Source organism: Euprymna scolopes, chromosome 14 (assembly GCF_053919585.1).
Source record: "Euprymna scolopes isolate OS-2025 chromosome 14, ASM5391958v1, whole genome shotgun sequence".
Classification (NCBI taxonomy): domain Eukaryota; kingdom Metazoa; phylum Mollusca; class Cephalopoda; order Sepiida; family Sepiolidae; genus Euprymna; species Euprymna scolopes.
Genome location: NC_136495.1, coordinates 34,794,883 through 34,819,170, shown reverse-complemented (window position 1 = coordinate 34,819,170; position 24,288 = coordinate 34,794,883). Strand labels below are relative to the sequence as shown.

Here is a 24,288-nt window from a genome sequence, read left to right as displayed (position 1 = left end):
GCTGTGTGGTTTCCAATGAGAGAAAAAAATGTATATTTAAAAAAGTGTATATTTAAAATTTTGGGTAGAGAATCTCGTATTGGCATTCCCTTCAAAAACACATTCGTACTTACAAAATTGAAATACATTCCAAAGGGAAATTCCATAAACTTTTAACTAAAATTAACTTTTAACTAAAAATAACTGAGGAGAGCTAAATATATACACACAATAATTATTTTGTGTGTTATAAAAATCGTGATGTTAATAGTTAGAGCTTTCAATAAGTTTCAATAAGTATAAATTATTTCACATGATCGGAAGATTTTTATTTTGGAAGAAATTTTTTTTGATACCATCTAGGATCACCAGAGGAAACTATCGATTGCGTCTATACAATTACTTACATATATTATAATAAGAAAGGGCAAAAAATCTGTTTAAATGTATGTATGTATGTATGTCTCGCAAAACCTTTCGACAGAGGCGATGGATTTTCGCGAGATCGGTATCATTTGAAGTCGACCCTTCGAACGACAAATATCGAAAAATTGGCGAAATCATTAATTCCTTCACCCTCAACTGAGCACTTTTCTAAAGGGAGGGGTAGCAAAAAATCGTTCCATCAAAACAATTTAGCCATACACGCATACGTAAAAATCTTTCTTTCTTGAATTAGTTTAAATAAAAAAAAACGACCTACTTTCGTTCATGCAGTCATGATCAAAACAGTTTAGTAGCGACGTCATTATCTTAAGATCGCACGATCGAGTCGTGATGTCAGATATGTTTTTCTTCAATTTTTAATATTGAAAAAGGGTTATTTATGCCATTTTTCGTTCTTTTCACCATCACGTTCGTTGTTTTTTTGTTTTTCCGATTTTTTAAAGAAGTTTTAAAATCCTTCGCTTATTCTTTATTTTGCATCACGTTCGTTGTTTTTTGTTATGCTATTTAAACAGGGTTGTTACGTTCGCTTATTCTTTGTTTTCCATTTTATTTTGATATACCCCTCCTCTTCCCCTACACACACCTCACCACACCCTGGCAACGCCAGGTACTCCCGCTAGTATTAGTTCTCGCGCGAAAGAGCAGAACACAAAATGTTTTAAATACTACTACTAATAATAGAATAACAATAACAAAGACTTTCGCTGGCGAGGACTACTATTGAATTTAACAAGTTATACAGTCCTTTTGAAAATTTCATCTCTATTTTTCTCGTTATGTACTGAATATTTGTTTATGAAACCTGTATGAAATATGTTCCTTATTAAATTTTAAAGATTTTCTATTCTGAAAGAAGTTTAAAAAAATTAATCTAAAAAAGTGATTTTAAAGGTTTTGTTAAAAAAATTCAGATTTTATCATTATTCGGACCTGTATTACAAAGAGGGGGTTGCAAAAAATGAGTTGTGGTGTGAGGAGAAATACAAACTGAAACAGAGAGAATATTCATACCTGTAATAATACAAAGAGGAAGTTGCAAAAATGAGTTGTGGTGTGAGGAGAAATACAAACTGAAATAGATTTCATCCAAGGCATGAAAATTGTTAAACAAAATGTTTTTACTATAGGCTTGAAAAATAAAGGTACAAGATTCAATTTGAAATTTATTTATCTTCAAAGTGCACGTTTATAAATTTTACAAAGTAAGGTATAAAAAATTAATTTAAATTGAATCCAAAAATTGTATATGTATTTTATGTAATGTACATTTTATTGCAATTTAAAAACATTATCTTTCATCTAGCAATTAATGATATAGATGTAAAATTTTAAATGATTTTTTTAAAGTGTAACAGAATGTACATTATATAAAATAAATCCAAGGTAATTTTTTGATTCAATTTAAATTAAATTGTTATACCTTACTTTGTAAAATTTATAAAAGTCCACTTTGAAGATAAATAAATTTTAAATTGAATCTTGTACCTTTATTTTTCAAGCCTATAGTAAAAACATTTTGTTTAACAATTTTCATGCCTTGGATGAAATGCTTTTCTAACTTATATTATAATGTAAAGAAACGCAAATAACTTGAAAAATAGATCTCTCTAGTTTGATAGACGAAAAAGAAATCCAGACAAAACATAGCTAAATCAATAATTAATTAAAATTAAAAATAGTTTAAACATGTAAATAATTATTTATCGCAATTGAATAAAATGAATACGTCTCGATTTGTTAAGTCGTCTGATAAAAATTTCCAAAGCGTTCGTTTCATGTATTATTTAAAAAATAATGCTTAACTCGAACAGACATTTATTTTACAAATGCATTTATTTTTTTGTTTTATTTTATTTTTTTTTTCGCAACGCATTTTCAAATAATTAATATCTGAATTCATTGTTTTGCTTTTATTTTCTAGTAACGAATATTTTCATACGTTTCAGATCATTTCAAATTTTATTTTTTCCGAAATTTAACAAAAATATAACTAACCGTTTGAATTCATTTCGAAATATAACAACAAAAAAAAAGAAGCCCTAAACTGTTTTATTTTATTTATATTTAATTTATTGCTGGAAAGCAGTTCCGCGGTATTGCGTTTCACAGACGGGAAGCTCTACGAAAGAAACGTTGCTCATGGAATTTTCGTTTAGTTTTAGTGATAGAGAGTAAGAGAAATCAAGATTTCATTCCCTAATAGGAGCACCTCTGGCGATTAGCACTAAAGTAACCTCTTCCGAAAGAGGCTACCCCACCCCTAGAATTACACAAGATTGTACCTCAGACCGACAGATACAAGGTTATCACCTACTGAAAATTAAGCAAGACGCTGTCGGACCGATTGTCGGGGATGTGTATTCGACTTGGGTTTGAACAGTTTATTGTGGTCGTTGTTCTCGTTTAGTAAACTGCCCTACGCGCCAGCAACAAATGTCACCTGTTTTAAATCGGGCAAAGAACTCGAATAAAAGATCCGCCAGAAATGTAGAAAAAAAAAAGAAAAGATATAAAATAAATCACACACACACACACGCGCGCGTGCGCGCGCACACACACACACACCACACACACACACACACACACACACACATATATATAAATGTGTTGCTTTTATTTTGGAGGTGTTAACCGTTGACCCCCACCCCACCTCCTCAAAACGCAAAATAATGTTAAAGGCATAAAGCATCCAAGAGGCATTGTCGAAACGTAATTAAAAGTTCTTTGTGTTCTTCTTTTTCCTTCGTTCAGATTGTATCAATTTATTTATTTCTGTTTTTGCTGTCTTTATATTTGTTCATGTTTGTAGGTTTTTAAGAGAAGGGACAGGTGGGGGTGAGGGTGGGGGTGGCAGTGTTCCCTTTGCTGCCCGACGGCGTTTTTACGAGCAGCCGTAAAATTGTATCGTCTGGGGTCGCTTGATGACGAGAGGGTCGTTTTTTACGGTAAAGGGCAACAAGAAGATACGAGAAAACGATAACGGTAAAGAACCGAAGTATTTATAAAATTCAGTTGAAAAAAACGAATCTGTGTGTGTGTGTGTGTGTGTGTGTGTAGGTTCGTATGGGTATGCATGTGTGTGTGTTCATTAGTTTCTGAGTATATGTGTCTAAGTGCGTGTATATCTATTTATATATAACTATGTGTGTGTATATATATAACTATGTGTAACTCTGTGTGTGTGTGTGTGTGTGTGTGCGTGAATCTCTCAGGCCAAGTCGATGGTAGACCCTATAGAAAAAAAAACTCATGACAAAGCTTCTTGAATACAAACAAGCAAAATATCAGTCTTTTTTATGGCTTGTTGGTATTATTATATCTTGTGGTATATATCGCTTTTGTTTATCGTTCTTGCTTCTTACTGTATGCATACAACACAATACATACATACATACATACATACATACATACATACATACATACATACATACATACAGGCACGCATATATATTATTTTTTTAAAAAAATAACACAAGTGGCTACAAAAAATCTACCGAAAAAGGTCTAAAAAGACATCGTCAGGCGACAATAAATCTCCGGTTCTACTCGAAGATGACAGGCCTCGAGTAAGATTGTCGCCTGACGATGTCTTTTTAGACCGAAACAGTAGATTTATTGTCGCGACTTATGGGCATTTTGTTTATCTGAATTTAATAAAATAACACAATGCTCTTTTTATTAAGCACTATCAACAACCTCATTGAAATTCAATGTTTTTTTACTTTGAGATATTTTTGAGTATATATATATATATATATATATATATATATATATATATATATATATGTGTGTATATATATATATATATATATATATATATATATATATATATATATATTGCCCTGATAAGTTGTAAAAAGCACAACAGTACTGTCTGTGGATGACAGTATATATATATATATATATATATATATATATATATATATATATATATATATTTATTATTATATTGTATTGGACTCAATATATAGTAATGATTTAAAAAGTTAAAAAAAAAAAAAAATGACTCGTGCGCCACTACCGAGAATTGAAACCAAAACGTTAAGCTTACAATTTATTTTTTATGCAGTCGTTCGAACTTCACCTGGCAAATTCCATTTTTTTTTATTTTGATATATTTGCACCGATTTTCCTCGGCTAAAACCTAAATATGACGTATCGTATGGATTCTAATACCCTATATATTAAGTTTCATGGCAGTAGACAAAAACAATACAATTATCATCCACTCTTTGTAAAAAAATCTGGTCCCTTATTTATTCAATAAGAGACTATTTTCCCTACCTAGCAAACAGGAACGAGTTTTCCGGGTACGAGTTTCCCGGGTACGGGTTTTCCGGGTACGTGTTTGCCGGGTACGGGTTTTCCGGAGACGAGTTTTCCTAAATTCGCTTAGATTTATATAAGTCTAGCATTGCTACTAGGCGTTACTTGGGAGTATAAAAGTACTCCTTTTGAAACCTCGCTTTCCCACCCTCTCACTTTTTATTTTCTATTTCAGTCTGTTTTTATTTATTTGTTTGTTTATTACTCTTTGACCTTCTAAAGTTAACTGTTAAACCTACACACTTGAAAACAGAAAGAAAATAAAAAAAATGGTGGAAACCTTTCATTTCCTTTTTACATTTTTTTTTTGCAGAGGATTTAAAGATTTTTCTACAATACGACCATTTAACTCACTTACTGCGTTTTCATCTCAAAACTTTTCATTTCTGTATCCTCACATCAGATTTTGCACCAGTTATCAAGGAATTCCATACGACATAACTCCTCTCCAACAGGGGATTTACTTTTACCGCAAAAGCTAACACAGTCTGTGTTTTTATTAAAATGACTTTTTCTCTGTTGCCTGCGTTGTTGTGCTGGTCGTTTAGTGCAATTCTAGAAGATTCACCCTCCCGGATTTACCGTCTTTCGGGAGAGTAACTTTATTACTTGCTGCCTGGGGTTCTCCTACTGGGAAATGTCGACGAGGATACGAACGCAATTTTTAATAGGCCAGAGTGTTCCTCTTTTTAGGGGTGTTGGCTTGACTTTCTCCCACTTTCTCATCTTGTGTGACATCTTCCTGCAATGGGTAGAAAGTAAATACCCTCTCTTTCTGCCTTTCAATCTATTTTCTTTCTCTTTTTTCTTACAACTTGACCTAGTAAATATAACTGTTAAAGCGACGTCTTTAAAACATCCTTGAAAACCTTCCTCTTTCGTTTTGCCTGACTTTATTTTAAGATAAATTAGCTCGGATTAATTCGTGACATTCGGCAAACGTTTTCGTCTAGCTAAACTAAAAAAAAAATTATTAAATTATTTTGCTATTGTTTTTTTTTTTGTATTTTCATCATAGTTGTGGTATTTCAAAAGAGAGATATAGGACTTTATCCAAAGAAGAAGCACTAAACTAAGCGAAGACTACTTCGGAAGAAATTTTAACCTGCTTGAGCAAGCCACATGCATTGTTACAGCTGAAGTCAAAGTAAACAGGGTGCATGGACGAAGTGGACGATGCAAAAGCCAGAACTATTATCGTGTGCCGTGAATTTATTCTCTCCTGCCTTCTCTTCTTTGCCGTGTCGTCGTCTCTCACATTAGCGGCTGTCGAGATGTGCGCACAGGTTCACAATATATAAAATGAGAACACACAACTCCACAGGAAAACACAGACTGTAACACTTTCTGTAAATATTACTATTGGGTGTGTGCGTGACACCATCGGCCCTTAATACGCTATGGTCCACATCTACATTCAAAACTGTGCTCATCGGTTGGTTGATCGATTCATTTCAGAATATAAATATATGAGTACGAGAGAGAGAGAGAGAGACAGAGAGAGAGATAGATAGATAGATAGATAGAGAGAGATATTCAATAAGAATTAATTGCATATTTAGTAATCGCAACATATCTAAGCCTTACAGAAATTGCTAATTTTAGAGAATTTAAAAATCTAAATTTATTTTCTGTTTACTTTGAAACGCAACCCATAAAAGTACTGTGCGACTGTTTTTTTTTTTAAATTAATTTTTATAACTGATGTCGAGTAGAGGACTAATTTAAAACTTGAAAAAAAAATCGCGACATACCTAGACATTACAGAAACGATTAATTTTTTAAATTTTGACAATTTTGATATATTTAAAATACAAGACATGACAAAGTCTTTCGTCATATTGAATCGTACTTCTTATACATGGACATAGTTTGCTGCCACTTGAGTGCTTCTTACTGTTGCGGTTGCATAAACATTACACACTTGCATATTCTCGATCGTTATCCCAATTTCGTCAATGCTGTTGAATTCGGGCGTTGATCGAGGGTCACGTGGGCGCCAGTTTGGTTTTAAAAAGTTTTATTTATGAGAGAACAAGGATAGAAAAACCATTGCCTGTGTACGAGAAAGAGAGATAGATAGATAGAGATAGAGAGATAGATAGATAGATAGATAGAGAGAGAGAGAGAGAGAGAGAGAGAGAGAGAGAGAGAGAGAGAGAGAGAGAGAGAGAGAGGTGGAAGAGATTAGGAGAAAGAGTAACATTCATTGATAACCGGTGTAGAAAAGGGGGAAGCTCTTTTTCTCCGTCTAAAGAACGCATGACGTAATTATTGACGCCAGGGAAACACTACATAATTAAATAAATAAAGATGTTGAGTCAAAGCAGACGAAAAAAAGGTCGTCGAATGCTACGAAATCACCCGTGTTAATTTATCTGTATAAAACGGCAGGATGTTTTATTTGATGAAAGAAATAAATTATCGCGGGGGTTTTGATTTCAGAAACTGTATAGTCACATATTCCCTCGTTCCACTTCCCATACAACAACAACATCAACATCAACATCATCAACAACAACATCAACAACAACAACAACAACAACAACAACAACAACAACAACAAAAGCAGAAAAAATATGCGCACGCCCAGATTTCCTCATTTCTCATGGTAAATTCACCTCACATAAACACACACAGACATACGCACACGCGTACATATAAACACATACACAAATATACAAACATACATATAAACAAACGAATCCACGTACATACACACGCATCTCACTTGGACGAATTGCATAAAGGCATTCACGAATCAGTCCCAATGGTGCAACACGTTCAAAAAGTTATAATTTTGAAGACTAAATGGTTACATACCCGAGACACATTTAACTATAAATATCAGACTGTTACTGTTACGGATGGCCAAACTAACCATAATCTACCTCGGTCTAATAGCAATAATTCTCAAATGCATTAGGTTGATGTAAAAATAATGTTGGTTTTTTTTTGTCGTTCAACTTCATGTCAGAAAACAACATTATTTTTGCACCAACCTAATATTAATTTATTATGTGGGTTATGATTTCAATTGAGTGTGTTTGTTTGTTCGTTTGTATACAAACTAATGTACTCATCGCTTGACCAATCGCCACCAAAGTGGTTAAAATGTCAGTCATGATCTAAGTTTGAAAGTATTCAATTTTAGAATATCTAATGTGAAAATCACACTTTTGGCCGTTAGATCGATTCTGTTGCTCGCCAGCAGGACGACTCAATGTTACCCTGGATTGAACGAGAATCATAGAATATTTCACCCTCCCATATTTTATTATCTTCAAAATTGGTGGAATCGACAATTTTTTGACCAAATCGATTAACTGGCTGATCTAGTTGGTGACCCACCGCGGTGCACCAGAAGGAAGCTTTACACGTCTTCCTGCAATGACTTAGTCTATAATACATTGCAGTTTACATTGCACTGTAGAGAACCTATTAGTGATTTATAAAATTATTTTGTATAATAGCGTGAATTAAAGTTTAAAATACAAAAGTCAAGATTCATAATTCAAGTGTGCTTTAAACAGAAACATCCATTTCGAATGCACCCATGTCACATGAAATAATCTACTGTTGATTTTATATGTTGTGCCTTTCTGCTTGCGCGATAATAATACTTCTTAAATGCACTTGTCATGTTAGGCGTTAACTGTAGTCAAAAATAGCCTGTTCCTTCTTTCATCGACGTTGTTTGTTTATTGATACTATTCGAAGACATGCCATTACAAAACCTATCCAAGAACACTGCCAGACACAAGTATATTTGTGTGAAAGTTAAAAGAAATCTGTTTACACACGTAGACAAAGTTCCTTTTATTAATTTATTTATTACGGACTATTTTCCTCATCTTTCTTAGTTGTTGTTTTACGACGTTTCGGCCAACTATTCCTCTGGCCTTCGTCAGGTGGTTACGTGGATTTATAAAACCAAAAATTCCAACCTTGATCGCCCTTCGGGGCTCGTGGCGCAGTGCATAGATATGTTGAATCTCTACGGTTCCAGGTGAGAATTGTCTGAAGATAGCGGTTTCAATCCTACCCAAAGCATGCCAGAGGCTTACTTATCCAAAAATTGGTGAGACGACAACAACTATGGATAGCAGTAATTGCTGAGAATACAGTTAGGATATTCAGAGTTCCTATCCCGCCGCTGACGAAGACCAGAGGACTAGTTGGCCGAAACGTCGTGAAACAACAACTAAGCTAAGGATAATAGTCTGTATTAAATAAATTAATAAATAATACTCATCTCAATAATGAATTCCAATTAAATAATATATAAAGTTCCTTTTATATAATATTGTAGAGGTAACAACGAATGTAAATAAAATCACACTGAAAAATATGGCACGGGAAAAAAGAACATGGGTGAAAAATCTGAATTTATCAAAATCTTGATTATTTTAATAAAAGTTGCTCCAGACAAGGCACGAAACCACTTGATGTAAGGTGTTAAATAAATATTACTTCACAGTCAAAAAGTAGCCAATGTTAAGTGTTAGATGAATAGATTCCGACATCGTAAGAAACATCGCTCATGGAATTGTAAGGACTAAAGGACAGAACATGCTTGCCAGTCGGTTTGCCTCCAACTCCACACTGGACTCTGATAATCGCCCTTTCCCAGACTTTCCTTTGCGGAGAGACGCCACACTAGACGATCTGAAAGTCACCCCTTCTCAGGTGCATGCTATCATAAAAAATCTTGACACTTCAAAAGCATGTAGACCTGATCTCATCCCGGCTGTGCTATTAAAAAGTTCTCCGCCGAAGTAGCTTCAATCCTCTCCAAACTTTACAACAAATGCCTTAATTAATCTTGCTTTCCTGCCTGTTGGAAAACTGCTTCTATGGTACCAGTTTTCAAGAATTCTGGCGAAAGAACTGACCCAGTAAATTACCGCCCAATTCGGTTCCTTCCAATTATTGCCAAAATATTTGAGTCCATAATTAATCACCTTACGGATGCTAAACTTCTCACCGACCAACAATATGGATTTAGGCAAGCCTGTTCCACAGTGACATCCTAACTGTAATCTCTGAGCGTATATACCATTCACTTGACAAAGCAGGGGAAGGTAGAGCGGTAGCTCTAGATATATCTAAGGCTTTGACAGGGTATGCCATGAAGGTCTTCTCAGGAAAATCAGATCATACGGTATCACTGGAAGAATACTTAACATAAATCCTTCTTAGATAAGAGAAAAATCCAGGTTGTCCTCGATAGTCGTACATCTAAAAATATTATAAATGTGAGAGTGCCTCAGGGGTCTATCCTTGGACCTCTATTATTCCTAATATTCATAAATGACCTCCCTGACAAAATTGTCTGTGAGATGGGTATATATGCTGATGACGCCACGCTCTATAACAGACACGACAGGAAAACAAATGAACACATATCTAAAGAAATGGCAGAAACACTAGAGGATGACCTCCAATCTGTAGTGAAATGGGGACAAAAATGGATGGTTACATTCAATGCTGCCAAGACTAAACTTGTTTCTTTTAATAACTACAAGAAACTTTCTCTACAACCAATAGCAGTGGCCAAAGAGTCTTTATCTGAAAGCATATCTTTTAAACTCCTCAGCCTAACATTCACAGGAAACATGAGTTGGAACAATTACATTGAGAGCATTGCCAGGACCGCTGCGAAAAAGGTAGGTTCTCTCTACTGTGCTAGAAAGCTACTGACTCCTGAATATAACCTGTACCTCTCTAAGGCCACCATTCACCCATGTATGGAGTATTGTTGTCATATTTAGGCCGGCGCATCTGCTACTAGTCTCTCACCCCTAGACAAGGTTCAAAAGAGAATCGCCAACCTAATAGGTCCTGAACTGTCATCTAAGCTTCAGCCTCTGTCCCATCGACGAAATGTAGCATCCCTCTGCCTATTCTACAAGTATTTTAACGGTGAATGTTCCGACGAACTGCAAGCACTTGTACCTCCTCGACGTAAATACCCCGACACACCCGACAAGCAGCAAAATCCCACCCCTTCACAGAAGAGATCCCTAGATGTAAAGAGCCTTCTACTCCAGTAGTTTCTTCCCCAGAACCGCTAGACTTTGGAATTCCCTTCCAGGCTCCTGCTTCCCCAACTGTACTGGCATGCAGAAGTTCAAGTGTAACGTGAACCGACATCTTGCTGCCCAACTCCCCAACTATTACCCCTGTAGCCTGTGTCCCTAATAGTAGCCCCCTATATCAAAGTGGCAATGTGCCTTGTTTGGGGTGAAAATGTAATATAAAAAAATATATAAAAAATAAAGGATAGCGAGAGTTACGAGGCTGCGTAAAGCAAACCAAAGATGCACGTTCTGCTTTTTTTTTTTTTTTTTAAATTTACAATAAATAAATAGAAAAATATGAAGAAGTTTGTCAAATTAAAAAATTGTATCTACCTTTAAAAGATAGAGAAGGACGCTTCACTAACATCCCTAAAAATATAAATTATACTTTTTAGGCGATTTGAGAATCGGAAACAGAATTGTATTGGAATCGAAAAGTTAGAACAGAATCGGTAATTATTAGGGCTTTGACAACAGCATATTCTTTTCATTGTTTTGACTCTTGAGTATATATCCGTTAATATCTTATATGTTTTTATATAGACTGATGTGGTTCTCATTTGATTAGCTGAGTCTGTTTCGGATATATTATCTAGAGTCCAAAGAATGTAATATATATATATATATATATATATATATATATATATATATATATATATATATATATATATATATATATATATAAGCGGAAGTGTCTGCCTGTCTATCTCTGTGTCTATGTGTGTACATTTCCCTACGCAATAACTCTGTCAATTTTTAGTCTACAGACTCGAAATTTGATATACAGGGTACTGAGATTTGGGAAAATCGATGTGATCAGTTTTCGGCCAGAAATTGGTGAATCAGGGGTCAAAGTTCAACGATTTGACCTTTGAGAACTCTACCAAATTCCTCCAACAATTTTGGGTCTAATCACTTAAAATTTTAGATATACGTTCCTTGGACATGGATCTTACTTAATAACTTGATTTGAGCCCAAATCAATAAATTTTAAGGGGTCATAATAGGGATCAAAGTTTTTAAAAAATTGATCGCTTTTTTTTTTTTTGCTCAACATACACCTCTAAATACCCAGGTAACGTTTTCAATCGTATATAGGAACCGAGCAAAGCCGTGCTTAACTGCTATTATTATTACAGAGTGATTTCAAAAGTAAAATAAAATTATTTGGGTGCCATCAGCTAGAATCGAAACTGAAAGCAAAACTGTAGCATTCAACGCTGGTGACGTGTCCACTATACTAATGTCAAACGTATATGAACTGATTAAAAATAAACTAAGATGAATGTATAAAATGTGTAACGAGTTTTTCGATTTGGACCCATTTTTGCCGCCTTAAAAACCATTTTAACCAAATAAAGATCCATAAAAGAACGGTCAGTGAAAAATCAAATCATATGAAGCCCCGAGTGTTGTTGTTGTAGTATTATTATTATTATTATTATTATTATTATTATTATTATTATTATTATTATTATTATTATTATTATTATTTTTATTTATTTTTTTTTATGCAAATTCTCAATGGTGTTAATGGTAAATGGCAATGGTAAATACCCAATGGTTTTCAGCACGCAATGTTTTCTATTTTTTTTTTTAATTACAATCTATATTTTGTCTATTTGGGGGTGGATTAGGGGTCGGCGAGCATATTTGTTTTGTTGAGACTTTTTCTACAAAAGATCTGAGAATGCGTTTTCACACCTAAGCTGTGACAGATTGTGCAAACAGACTGCAATAACCACTTGTGGAAACCAAAGGAAGACTATAAAAATGTCATTTCGAACTTAGACAAGATCGACTAAGGATTAAAGCAGGTCTCTTATAAAATCGCATGAAGTGGCGTATTCAGATATGCCATTTAAAACTTGACTTTTTTTGAATTGGAAAAATGAAAACAATATAGAAAGACTTGATCATTTGAATTCATCGCAATACAGTTTTATGTAAAACTGTTATTGGGGGTATCATATGGTATCTGTGGCACTCCCCTAAATTGTAAAATCTACAAAAAAATAAATAATGTGCCCACACTACTCACTCTGAGACGTAGAATACATATTCCATATTTTGTAAGGATACAAAAATATTAACAAAGACAGATGCTACAATATTCATCACGTTTGTAGTAGGGTTAGATCTGAAAAGAATGCCGTAAATAAACTTTTTTTGTTTTGGTTTGTTTTCTTTTTAAAAAAGAGATGTTATCCTCGAAATATCAAATATATTTACTATCCTGGTTATTTTCAACAGTAAGTCCATATTAACGTTTGGTCCAGTGGATTTTTACTTTAAAATAAACAAACAATCCAATTCAACTGCGATTCTTTATTTAAAACAAAAACAAAAAAAAACTTTCATTTAAGTTTTTTTACCAGTTTTTTCTTCACATTTTTTTGACAATCGTAACTGCTAATTTTTTTTTCTTTTAATAAAAAAATAAGTCATAACTCGTCATTTTTATAACATAAAAACGTGTATTTCGGTTAACACAAATTCTGATTTGGTATTTTTAAAACTGAATTATTTACAGTTTGTTTTCATTGCAACAAACCGTATAACAAATCTTTCTAGACTGAGGGAGCATAAAAGAAATTCACTTAAACTGGAATATAGAATAGCTTCTCTTCGTATCCCTTCTGCCGAAATATCTGGTGGAGAGTTTGTTCTGTACTTCTGCTTTTTTCAGGGGGGGGGATTACATTTTCGTGTTTTCGTTCGTTCTTTTATTTTTGAAATTTATGTTGGGGTAACGATGGAGTTGATTTATAATAATGAAAAACTGGTCAATAATCTTGGTATAGCAAGTGTGGCCAAACCGAACTTCATGTCGACCCTGGCAACGCTGGGTATCTATTCTACTATATATATATATATATATATATATATATATATATATATATTGTGGTGGGCTATAACGTAATCTTTAATATACTACACAACTATATCTAATAATCTTTGTATTTTAGACATTCCCAACTACTACGGTATCAGTAAAGAGTCAATAAATCAATCTCATCATTAAGTCGTAATTAAAAATGAATCCATATACCTGAACAGCTCTTCTGATCTTCGTGTAATTTATATCCTTTAGGACAAGCACAGATTGGTCCAGTGTTTGTGTCAATGCATTGCTTCTCGCAGCCACCATTATTCACCTTACACGATACTGAAAGTAAATATAAAGAACGTAATTACACTTGTGGTAAAAGTGTACCTGGGATGTGTAGATGGTATAAAAAAGAAATTTCTGCATCGAAATTAAGTTAACGTGTTAAAGAAAGTAACGTAAAGGAATAAGAAATGGAAACGAAATCCGTATAAAAAAAACAAAAAAAAACAAAAAAACAAAAAAACAAAAACAAAACTCGTCTGTGTTCCTCGAAATTCTGGACTATGGAACTGAGCAGACATCATCATCATCATCATCATCATCATCATCATCATCATCATCATCATCATCAGCAGCAGCAGCAGCAGCAGAAGCAGCAGCAACCGCCGCAGCAGCACCCGGTTTTAGTATTTCCCAACCTCTAATGTAGGCAAAACCACATAACGCCCCATGCCTGCTCTCTATGCGCTCCGATCCATCGGATTGATATCAGCAATGTTATAAACAGTCAAATCACTTCGAACTCAGAAAGTCTTAAATAATTCCTTATATCAACCTTTACAAGGGTGTCACTAAATAATTGAATTTTACTTAGTACTTTATACCTTACGCCACGGGTCTGCAGTTCTCCAGAAAGATTCCCGAGTTCAATATCAATCCATCTGAAGAAGGTCAAAGGTTACATCGGCCAAATCTTGTGAGAATAACACTTAAAATGGAAACAGTAATTCGAATAATACAAATAATACAAATTATCAATTCCCACTCAAAAATCTCAGAAACATTGATTGTTTCATTGCTATTAAATATCTAAGAAAACTTTTGTAATAATTGTATAAGTCGGAAAGAGCTTTACACTCACCGGACCATAAACGCCTAGATTTGTATCTATGAGGTCATCTCAAAGATGATGTATATCAAAATGATCCCTAGAATATTCCAGAACTAAAGAGTGATATCACAGTCCAAATCGATTTACACGTGTACTTAAAAATAAAGAAATCAAACTTGGACGTTCACGACTGAAATTTGGTGTACATGTCGGGCATAGATTGAAGTTTGTTTGCATCGGATATGATTAGAGTCTCTAAAGGATAATAACCTTTTATTAAGGATTCCAATGCATGGAATACTGGGAGGGAAAGGTAGAGGCATGCCACTCTTTATTGTTACTGTTTTCCTTCACCGCATAATAAACTAAAGACGACATCTTGGATTTTGATCTGTGAATGGGACAGATGTATTTCGGAGAACTTCTTATCTCCCTTTGTTATCCATCCATTCATCCATCCATCCATCCAGTGCGGCCGTAGCCGAGACTGAACTCACTACATGAGTTTATAGTGTAATTCAAATCTTGTCGGTAGCTGAATACTTGATGCTTCGTCAGAGCTATCAAGGGTATACTTTTTTTTTATCCTGTCGCCATCACTAGACGGGGTGCCTACAACGGCTTAAGAGAGTCCCATCTACCATTGAGAGAAGAATAAACCGCGCCAGTTTTCAACCTGGTATTTTACCTCGCAGTACAGACAGCGCCTCGCCTTCCCAAATAGTCACGCATCTGGTACTGGCCAGGCTTAACGTTACTTAACCTCGGTGATCTGGCGAGAACCGGCGTGTCAACGTGATTGTGTCGTATTTTACGGCACCATCTCCCTTTATACTTTGTTGTTTGTATTTGAAATAAATTGCTTGCGGCACCAGTCCTGTTCAGAGCAAACAGTAAATGCGCATGTGAATTATTCAACAAATTTATGATCGTATTTTCTTGTATACAAACCTATGCATTTCTTTTCGTCTTCGCCGAGAAAGTACCCTTTCACACACTGACATTCGGGTCCATTTTTTCCGTCCCTGCATTTGTGCTGGCATCCGCCATTTCCCATTGCGCAAGTTCCTGTTGAATACACAAAGAACAAGTAAAGTCAAATAAGATAGAACAAGTAAAGCATGAGTTATCCCCCTTACAATCACTATAACTTGATCAATGTAAAGAATAATTAATTATAACTTTTATTTTAAATATTAAAATAATAAAAAAAATAGAAGCCTTTTAAGTGCAAGATCTGTTTTTTTTTTAATGTTTGTTTTACTTTAATTTTAACATTTTCGGCATAAAAAGTCCTTCTTCAGAGATGAGATGCTCCCTTCCTCTATAATTTGTTCACGTGATGGTCCAACATTTAAAAATTCAAATTCCCGGCGTGTGAACGCGAGACACGTTGGTATATAAAGTTATATATCGTGTTTTTTTTTCTTAAAATATTCAAATAATTGTAAATTGGAAGACTTTTTAATACAAGATAAACAAGTGAAGCATGCATGCTCCCCCGTCAGTGCACAGTGGACGAGGCATAAAAAAATGTCAATATTGCTCCTCTCTATTTAGCCCAAAAGTCCCCAGGGGACGTCAAATCCTAGTGAAAATGAACAAACGGTGCAGTTTTAGGCCTTAACATACGCAAATTTGAATTCTGCACCATGCAAAAAAAAAAAAAAATAAATAAATAAATAAAATAAAAATAAATAAATAAAAAATGAGTCCATCATTTGCTTCCCCCTCAGTTAGCCCTAAAAGTCCCCAAGGCCTTAACATATTTAAATTTGAGTTCAGCACCATGCAAAACTGCTATATAGACATACCCAGGAAATTTTGGACAAAGATGGTAAAATAGTCCCAAAAAATGGAGTGTTTTTATTAGCCCCAAAAATGTCCCTGAGGCACACCCAGTAGTTATCGCGAAGTATAGACAAACAAAATTATATAGAAATCAGTTAGTTACAACTTTTCAGAAAGTTTTATAAAAATCCAAGACATCAACTTTTTATTAAGCACAAAACTGTCAATTTTAGCCATCTTTACCCGAAAGGCACCCCCAGGGACGCAACCGGAGTTTTCCCGGAAAATCCGTTCTGTTACTTTTTTTTACTCGTATCATGTTTAATGTTTATGCAAAATTTCAAGAAAAATGCGGATAAACGAACGGACAAACGGACAAAGGTGAATTTACAGGTCCACACTTCTTTTTTTCGAGGGGCAAAAATGTTGTTTTCTTTTATTTTTGGGAATAAAATAATAAAATAACACTTTATTCTGAAAACAAATTATACTCTTTATACAAAGGTATTTCGAAGCCTAATGTTTCTCATCAGAAGTGTAGAGAAGAAAAAATAATGGGGATGTGTTGAGTAGCAAGGGATTCATCAGGAACGAAATAAATCAATAAAATTATTGATGTTGTTTGGGGGACTATATTGAATTCTAAGATAAAGGAGGAGTGTATTATATAAAATGTAATGTAAAAAAGGTGTATAGGGTGTCTATCATAGTTTTAAAGAATGTAGGTCGTTTATGTATAGAGTGGGTTGGGTGGTAATTCTATTTTATTCGTATGTAAGATGTATAGACTCTATACAGGGGGTTTATACTAAAAGGTATTTTATCAACAGAGGTAACCGAGATCACAACATCACTTAGAGACGATGTGTATTTTCAGGCGTAATATTATGATGAGGTATTAAAACGAGAGGGTATATGCTAAGTAGGATTAATCAAATGTAACGGTTACCACAATATTACTTATAAGAGGGCTATGACTTTTAGCGTAATGTTCTGAGATTAATGAAAGTTGTGGTGTGGATTACATGGGGTGTCGTGTCCATCCATCCCATCCATAGTACTTGAGCCCCCTGGAGGGGCATAGGCCATCTACAACTTTGTAGATGCTTTTGTAGCGAGGAGTTCTTTTTACAGGCGAGAGTTTGGCTTTGGAGGATATATGAAGGATGAGAACATTACCTCCACCTTAAATGAGGATGATGAAAGGATTATCTCTCTCTCTCTCTCTCTCTCTCTCTCTCTCTCTCTCTATATATATATATATATATATATATATATATGTGTGTGTGTGTGTGTGTGTGTGTGTGTCAATGACTGTGTATTGACATTTCATTTTCGTTTATGCTATTTACTTTTTTATTTCAATAAATATTCGATTCGTATACATAATAAAGTAATCAATGTGCAATTATAAAGTTATAGTGACGTGAGAAACACACACACAAGGCTTATAATTTTCTTCATACAAAAACTAACTGAACCCGTGAAAATTCCCCACTTGTATTTTTCATTTTTTTTTGTATATTGTTGAGTGTACTCTATGAACTTTGGTACGAAGGTAGACCCCACGATATCATTGTAACCGTCAAAACTTTTTGACTTGTGTCTTGGTGAACTCGGGAATCCTTATGTCCAACTACCGAATTTGTAGGAATTTCGAACGCCCAAGACTTATGTTTGACGGAACGAAGGCGCTTTACTTTCGTGCACAAAAGAAAGGGGTTTCCTTATTTATAGGAACCACAGTGCTTCTTTAGATATGGATTCATAATTTATATTATTTAGATCATTCGAACTACTGCTATCTTAGTTTTTATTCTCACGACGTTCACAGGACTTAGTCGTGGAAGAAGGTCAGAGAACTTGTTATTGCAAGCAAATTGTTACGAATATTGACCAAGGGAAGAGTCATTCATGTGCACACAGTGTGTGGTATTTAGTTCTCTCCCATTGCAAGAACTATGAAACTCCGGAGGAGGGACACTCTGACCTTCAAAACTTCCCTGGGCAGTCCCGTCGGCATTCCCCAGTGAGGGCACCTAAGGTGATTAGCAAAAGACTAACCCACTTCTCAAAGAGAGAAGGCAAAGTTCTGGGAGGGTGGATCCTAGAACTGTACAGAACTTAACACAGTGTGATGACGCATAGAAGTGAAACCTGGCCAGTGAGGACTGAGGTTATGCGTTGCATGAAGTAAATCGATATCCGAATTATACAATGGGTGTGTAATATAATTGTTAAAAATAGACTTGAGTAAAATGACTTCAAAGAAAGATTGAATCTTGAAAGTATAGGGCGAGAAATTTCGATGGTGTTTTCACATTGACACAATATATAAGAGTTCATAGGTAAATAAATGTAGAACAGTTGAGGCAGCAGGTTCAGTTCATAAAGAAAGGCAAATAAAATAATAAGTTGAAAGAAAGGCGGATAACTAAGGTCCTGGCTAGAGATAAGTTAGTTTGGAAGTCAATTTCGTAAAAATGCACCAAAAACGGAGGTTAAACTGAATATGCTGTTGATGATGCTATCGACATCGTTGATAATGTTGCTGACAATGTTGTTCTCGATCGATCGATGCCTCCGTTCAGTCTCGAAAGACAAAGGATATCCCCTGTAGGGTCAGCTGCGCGTGTAATTGTGTGGCAACCACACCTCTCCTGAATCGGCACTGCTCGAGTCCAGTGGCAATGAGAAGTCCAAAACCACTGGAAACAATGCTGAGATAAGCGGAGAACGCATGCAGCATCTGGAAATCCCAAATCATCACCCACCTGGCACTGGCCAAGCTCATCGTAGCTTAACTTAGGTGAGTTGACGGGGAACGTAATTATGGCGTACATGTTCTCGATATTGTTGTTGATAATGTTGTTTTTTTTTATTGAAAATGGTGATAATGTTGTTATTGATAACGTTGTTGCTAGTGTTGTTGCTGTTGTTGTTGATGATGATGATGATGATGATGATGATGATGATGATGATGATGATGATGAATAGAAGTTTTTGTTTGTTGTGCCATCTTCTGAAAACTTTTTTACTTTCGTAACATCTCATGGAATTCGTAATTTGTTTTGACCTTTTTTTTTTCAAACCTAATTATTACCATTCTTTTTTGCAAAAGCACTTTTCACCATTTGCAGAAGCAAATAAACAAATGTTTAACAAATGGAATCATTGAAGAGACCTTTTGTTTTTTCTTAGGATTTGATTTTTATTTTGTTTAACCTCCATTTTGTAATTTTTGTTCGTTTTCGTTTTATTTATTTATTTTTAAAAAAATAATTGAGCTTTTCTATGTCTTACATCCTCCTACCTCAACCTCTTCATTAATTTACGTATTGTTTTTTTCTTCAGTTTCTTTCATACTTCTTGCCGTAAATAACCTGTGTTATTTCTTTTATGTCATAGTCCCCTTGTCTTACCTTCTTTATTTAATTCTGTTTTCATTTTTTCTTCCCCCATTCTTTATCTCCCTCTGTTCATATATCCCCTTCTTCCTTCCTTTCTTTCTGTTCGGTCTTATTTCCTCTTTACTTTCTTCTCTTTTTCTTTCTTTCTTTCTTTCTTTTTATTTTGTTCTTTCGACTTTGCAAATTGAGTAATCGTAGAATTATCGTGCAGTTAAAATAAAATCCACCAGAATACATTTCGAATTTTTTGCCGTAACTAACCTGTTTTATTTCTTTTATATCATAGTCTCCCTTATTTCATTCTGTGTTCATCTTTTCTCCCCCACCCTCCCCAATTCTTTATCTCCCTCTATTTATTTAGCCCCTTCTGTCTTCCTTTCTTTCTTTTTTCCTTTTCTATTTTGTAGTTTCGATTTTGCAATCATCATTATTGTGCAGTTGTGTACGTGCGGCTCCTAACCTCTACGTGACTTACACGTTATTATTGTTAAACATAAAGACTAGTTAACATTAAACCCACCAGAATGCATTCTGATTTCTTTTTAAACAAGTAAGCTATTTTAAATGATGTCTTTGAAAATATGTCAGAGTTTGTGAATTTTCGTATTAAATCAAGAAAGAATAAATTGTAGTAATGGTTATGACCCACAGGTCCTCCTCACACACACGCACACACACACACATATATATTCCAAGTAAAAGATATACAAAAATTAAGAATAATTGAATTTCAACAAGGGTCGTTGATAGTGCTCAATCAAAGCGAGCAAATTTTATATATTTTTTATAATTCTTTATGTAAATACAGTCATATCTTGCTACGATGTGCAGACCATTTCAATCATATTTGATTTCGTTAGGCAAAAATAATTAAAATACAAAAATTAAAAAGGTTCAAGACCATTTTCAAATTTTGAGGAGAGAAAATATGCCATGACTAACGTGAAGCAAAGTTAAAGTGCTTATGGATTTAAATTAATTACAAAAATCCAATTTCCGTTAAAGCATAGTTTTAGGGAAAAGTTGGAGAGAGTAATAATAAGGGATCGATAATATAATGATATAGAGGGGGTATGAATACACTAAGAGGAAAAAAGGAGAAGGGAGGGGGTGAAAACAGTTGGCATGTAACTAAGGAAGGTGTCAGACGACAATATTAACAATATTATAATTCAAGTCATTTAAAAGTGTTTAAGAAAATGTTTAACTAAATTGGGTCATATTGTCTATCAATAAAACACGACGTCTTTCGTTCAATTATTTATTTAGTAATTTTTAAATTTTTTTGTTTTGAAATTAACGTTGACCTTTTCCAGTTATATCGGATTGGATATTCATTTATTTAATTTATATCTTAAGAAGTTGGAATATTAAAGCTTGTAAAATAGTAGTTATTTTAGCTTTTAAAATATTAAACTTGTAAGGAATGTATACAAAATTTTAATTATCCGACAAAGCGTACAAATAAACAAGAAAGACCTTATTCTGCAAATTTCGAAAAATGCAATTCTTCTCATCAGAGGAAAGAAGTTTGCAAAATATAAAATAAATTTTTCAGGTTAATGCATGAAAGAATCTATAAATATGAACTTGCATAAAAATGTTATTAAACAGTTAGTGACAGTTTATATGGATTCCAAATGATTAAGAAAGAAAGAATCGAGGAAAAGGGAGAAAAATATATGTTAAAAATCCAATGAATAAGAAAGTAAAATCCAGAACACGATAAATAAAAAATGAGTCCATTGACAATCCATTGGTAATTCCTAAGGAACGGGAAAACAGAATTAGATATGTTCAGGATAAATAAAAACTTCCAGAAAAAACATCAGATCATAAAGAGGTAAAGTTCCAATTAAAAAAAAACCGTTTATTTTAATAACGGATGAGGCAAATGAAAGTGTTGAAGTGAAGATTCAGAAGATAGCAATAAAAAACTGATATTGAAAAAATTGAAACTGAAAAAGGAGTGGTAAGAAAAAGAGAGGAAAAAATGAAAAAAGATAGAGGAGAAGAGAAAGAAAGAATAGTAAGAAGCCGACAAAAAGGGGAGAAAGAAAGATAGGCATAGTTGAGAGAAAATGAGAGGTAAAAAGTGAAAGGAGGCAGATAGAAAATGATCGTGATAAATGACTTTTAGAACAGATAAATATAAGTCACTTGAGGTTAATTTGGCTCAGACAGGAGGATAATTGTGTGAAGATGATAACTCAAATGCATTTATTTTAAATTTGGAAAGAAGTTAAAATGTGTTGCTGGTTTGATAATTTAATGTATAATTATAACAGTCCGTATATACATATACAGATGTATAAATGCATATACACACATATATAACAATAAAATAAAATAATGTAAAATAATATAGGATAAGAAGTGAGACTAAAGGAGTCAATTCACAACTAACAGTAATAATAGTAATTATACACAGATATAGATGCATATATACGTATATACATGAACATATATACACAAATATATGCATACATACACACACATATATACACATACATACACTCACATATTACGTATAAAAACAGAAACACACATATACGCAGATATACCCACAGGGTTAGTATACAGCAGCTCCTTTAGTCTTTAGAAAATTTTAATAGAATTTTTTAATTGAATATGGTACTATATCTATGTGGTTTCTTAAAAGGATTTTCTACAATCTTAGAAAATTACTTTGATATATTTGTTTTGACATTTGAGCTGAAGAAGGGGGGTAAACCAAATATTTTTCTTTTTCCTAAGACGGTTGTGGGGTTTAGTTCTTTATGATTATTGTATTGGGCAAAGCTATGTAAGTGGTTATCACAGTTATCATTCAACGCAGTAGATTGTTTTCTCGAATATGATTTATTTTTAGTCACGTTATGCGTAATTATGGATGTTAGACGGCTGGTAACGGGGTTTGTATCGTTATATTGTATTTTTTCATTATACTGTGACACTTTTCAGGCGTAATTAAAGAAGGTTGCATTTTGGTTGAAAGTTTTGTTTGCGGAAAGTAAAGAAATTCTTCTAGAGACAGAAAGTTATATAGATTTTATAATAGAATTAGGGTGATTGGGAAACTTGCGGACATAGAAAAGATTATATATATATATATATATATATATATATATATATATATATATATATATATATGAGTAAGCTTACGTATGCAGTCCTTTCCGTTCGGATGTAATCGGAAACCTTCCAGACAAGCGCAACTCTGCCACTGGTCATCTGGGTTGCAGAAATGAGCGCAACCTAATGTCATGTGGCACTTGGAATTTGCTGTAAAAAGAACAAGAAGAAAGGTTGAAATTAAATCGCTCCAAATATTTCATTGCTTCAAATAAGAAAATTTCGGATTTTTCAAGATGAGGATTAAAAAGGTGTATTATGTTGGGCAATAATCGCCTCCAAAATAGACTGAGTATAGAATATAAAATAATATAGGAACCGCTAATTATAAATAATAGACATGTTTCAGTAGAATCGCAATTCAAGGATACCATTTCATCAGACCAAAAAAGGAACGATATTGAAACAAGAGTCAAAATTATATTCGATTTTTTATAAGATATTTGTGTGTGGCTTACACTCTGGCAGAAAGTGGGGTGTATACTTTATGAATGTGAGCAGTGGGGGTTTTGGAGGGAGGGTTGGTAAAGTAAGTGGATAGAGGTGGGGTAAAGGTTGAGGGGGATTTATGATCTCGTGCGGTTAAGCTGTCGCAGTGAGGAAGGATTGGTTTATTTAAACTTGGCTGTTGTTTATTGGCATAAGTTTTCGTTTTGAACTGAAGTAATATTATATCCTCATCACAGCTACTTCCCTATCTAATGTTTTTATGGTTGTTTTTTTTTCTTTTCTGGTGGCAACTTCATTATCCGTCTGTTTTATTGACGATTTCTATTTATTTATTTATTTTATGCCTCGCTTTTTATCCGTTTATTTGTTTATCGTTTTCAAATGATTTATTTATCTATTTGTTTATTTATACGACATATGTCCATATGGTCAAATTAACAATCATATATATATATATATATATATATATATATATATATATATATATATATATATATGTGTGTGTGTGTGTGTGTGTGTATGTGTATCTTTCTTTTTAACAAATTTTGTAAATGATAATTTGTATAGTTTGACTCACTTGATATGTTGATGTATTTTATCAGGATATGATTTAATCTCTAAATATTCGTTTCTTTATATTAATATAATATGAATATTTGTATATTACTGTTTTGAATGATATATATATATATATATATATATATATATAACAATTTACTA

At 33.7% G+C, this 24,288-nt stretch overlaps 1 protein-coding gene across 3 annotated transcripts in view; it reads right to left on the bottom strand.

Annotated features, from left to right (window-relative positions):
- LOC145292940 (signal peptide, CUB and EGF-like domain-containing protein 1) overlaps positions 1–24,288 on the bottom strand; it is a 476,335-nt gene that overhangs the window by 114,680 nt on the left and 337,367 nt on the right. For all 3 annotated transcript variants that reach the window (XM_080139112.1, XM_080139113.1, XM_080139114.1), the window contains 3 exons: positions 23,149–23,268; positions 15,734–15,850; positions 13,891–14,007 (listed from right to left, as the gene is read on the bottom strand). In XM_080139112.1, the coding sequence (XP_079995238.1) occupies positions 13,891–14,007; positions 15,734–15,850; positions 23,149–23,268 (354 nt within the window). The remainder of the gene's footprint in view (positions 1–13,890; positions 14,008–15,733; positions 15,851–23,148; positions 23,269–24,288) is intronic.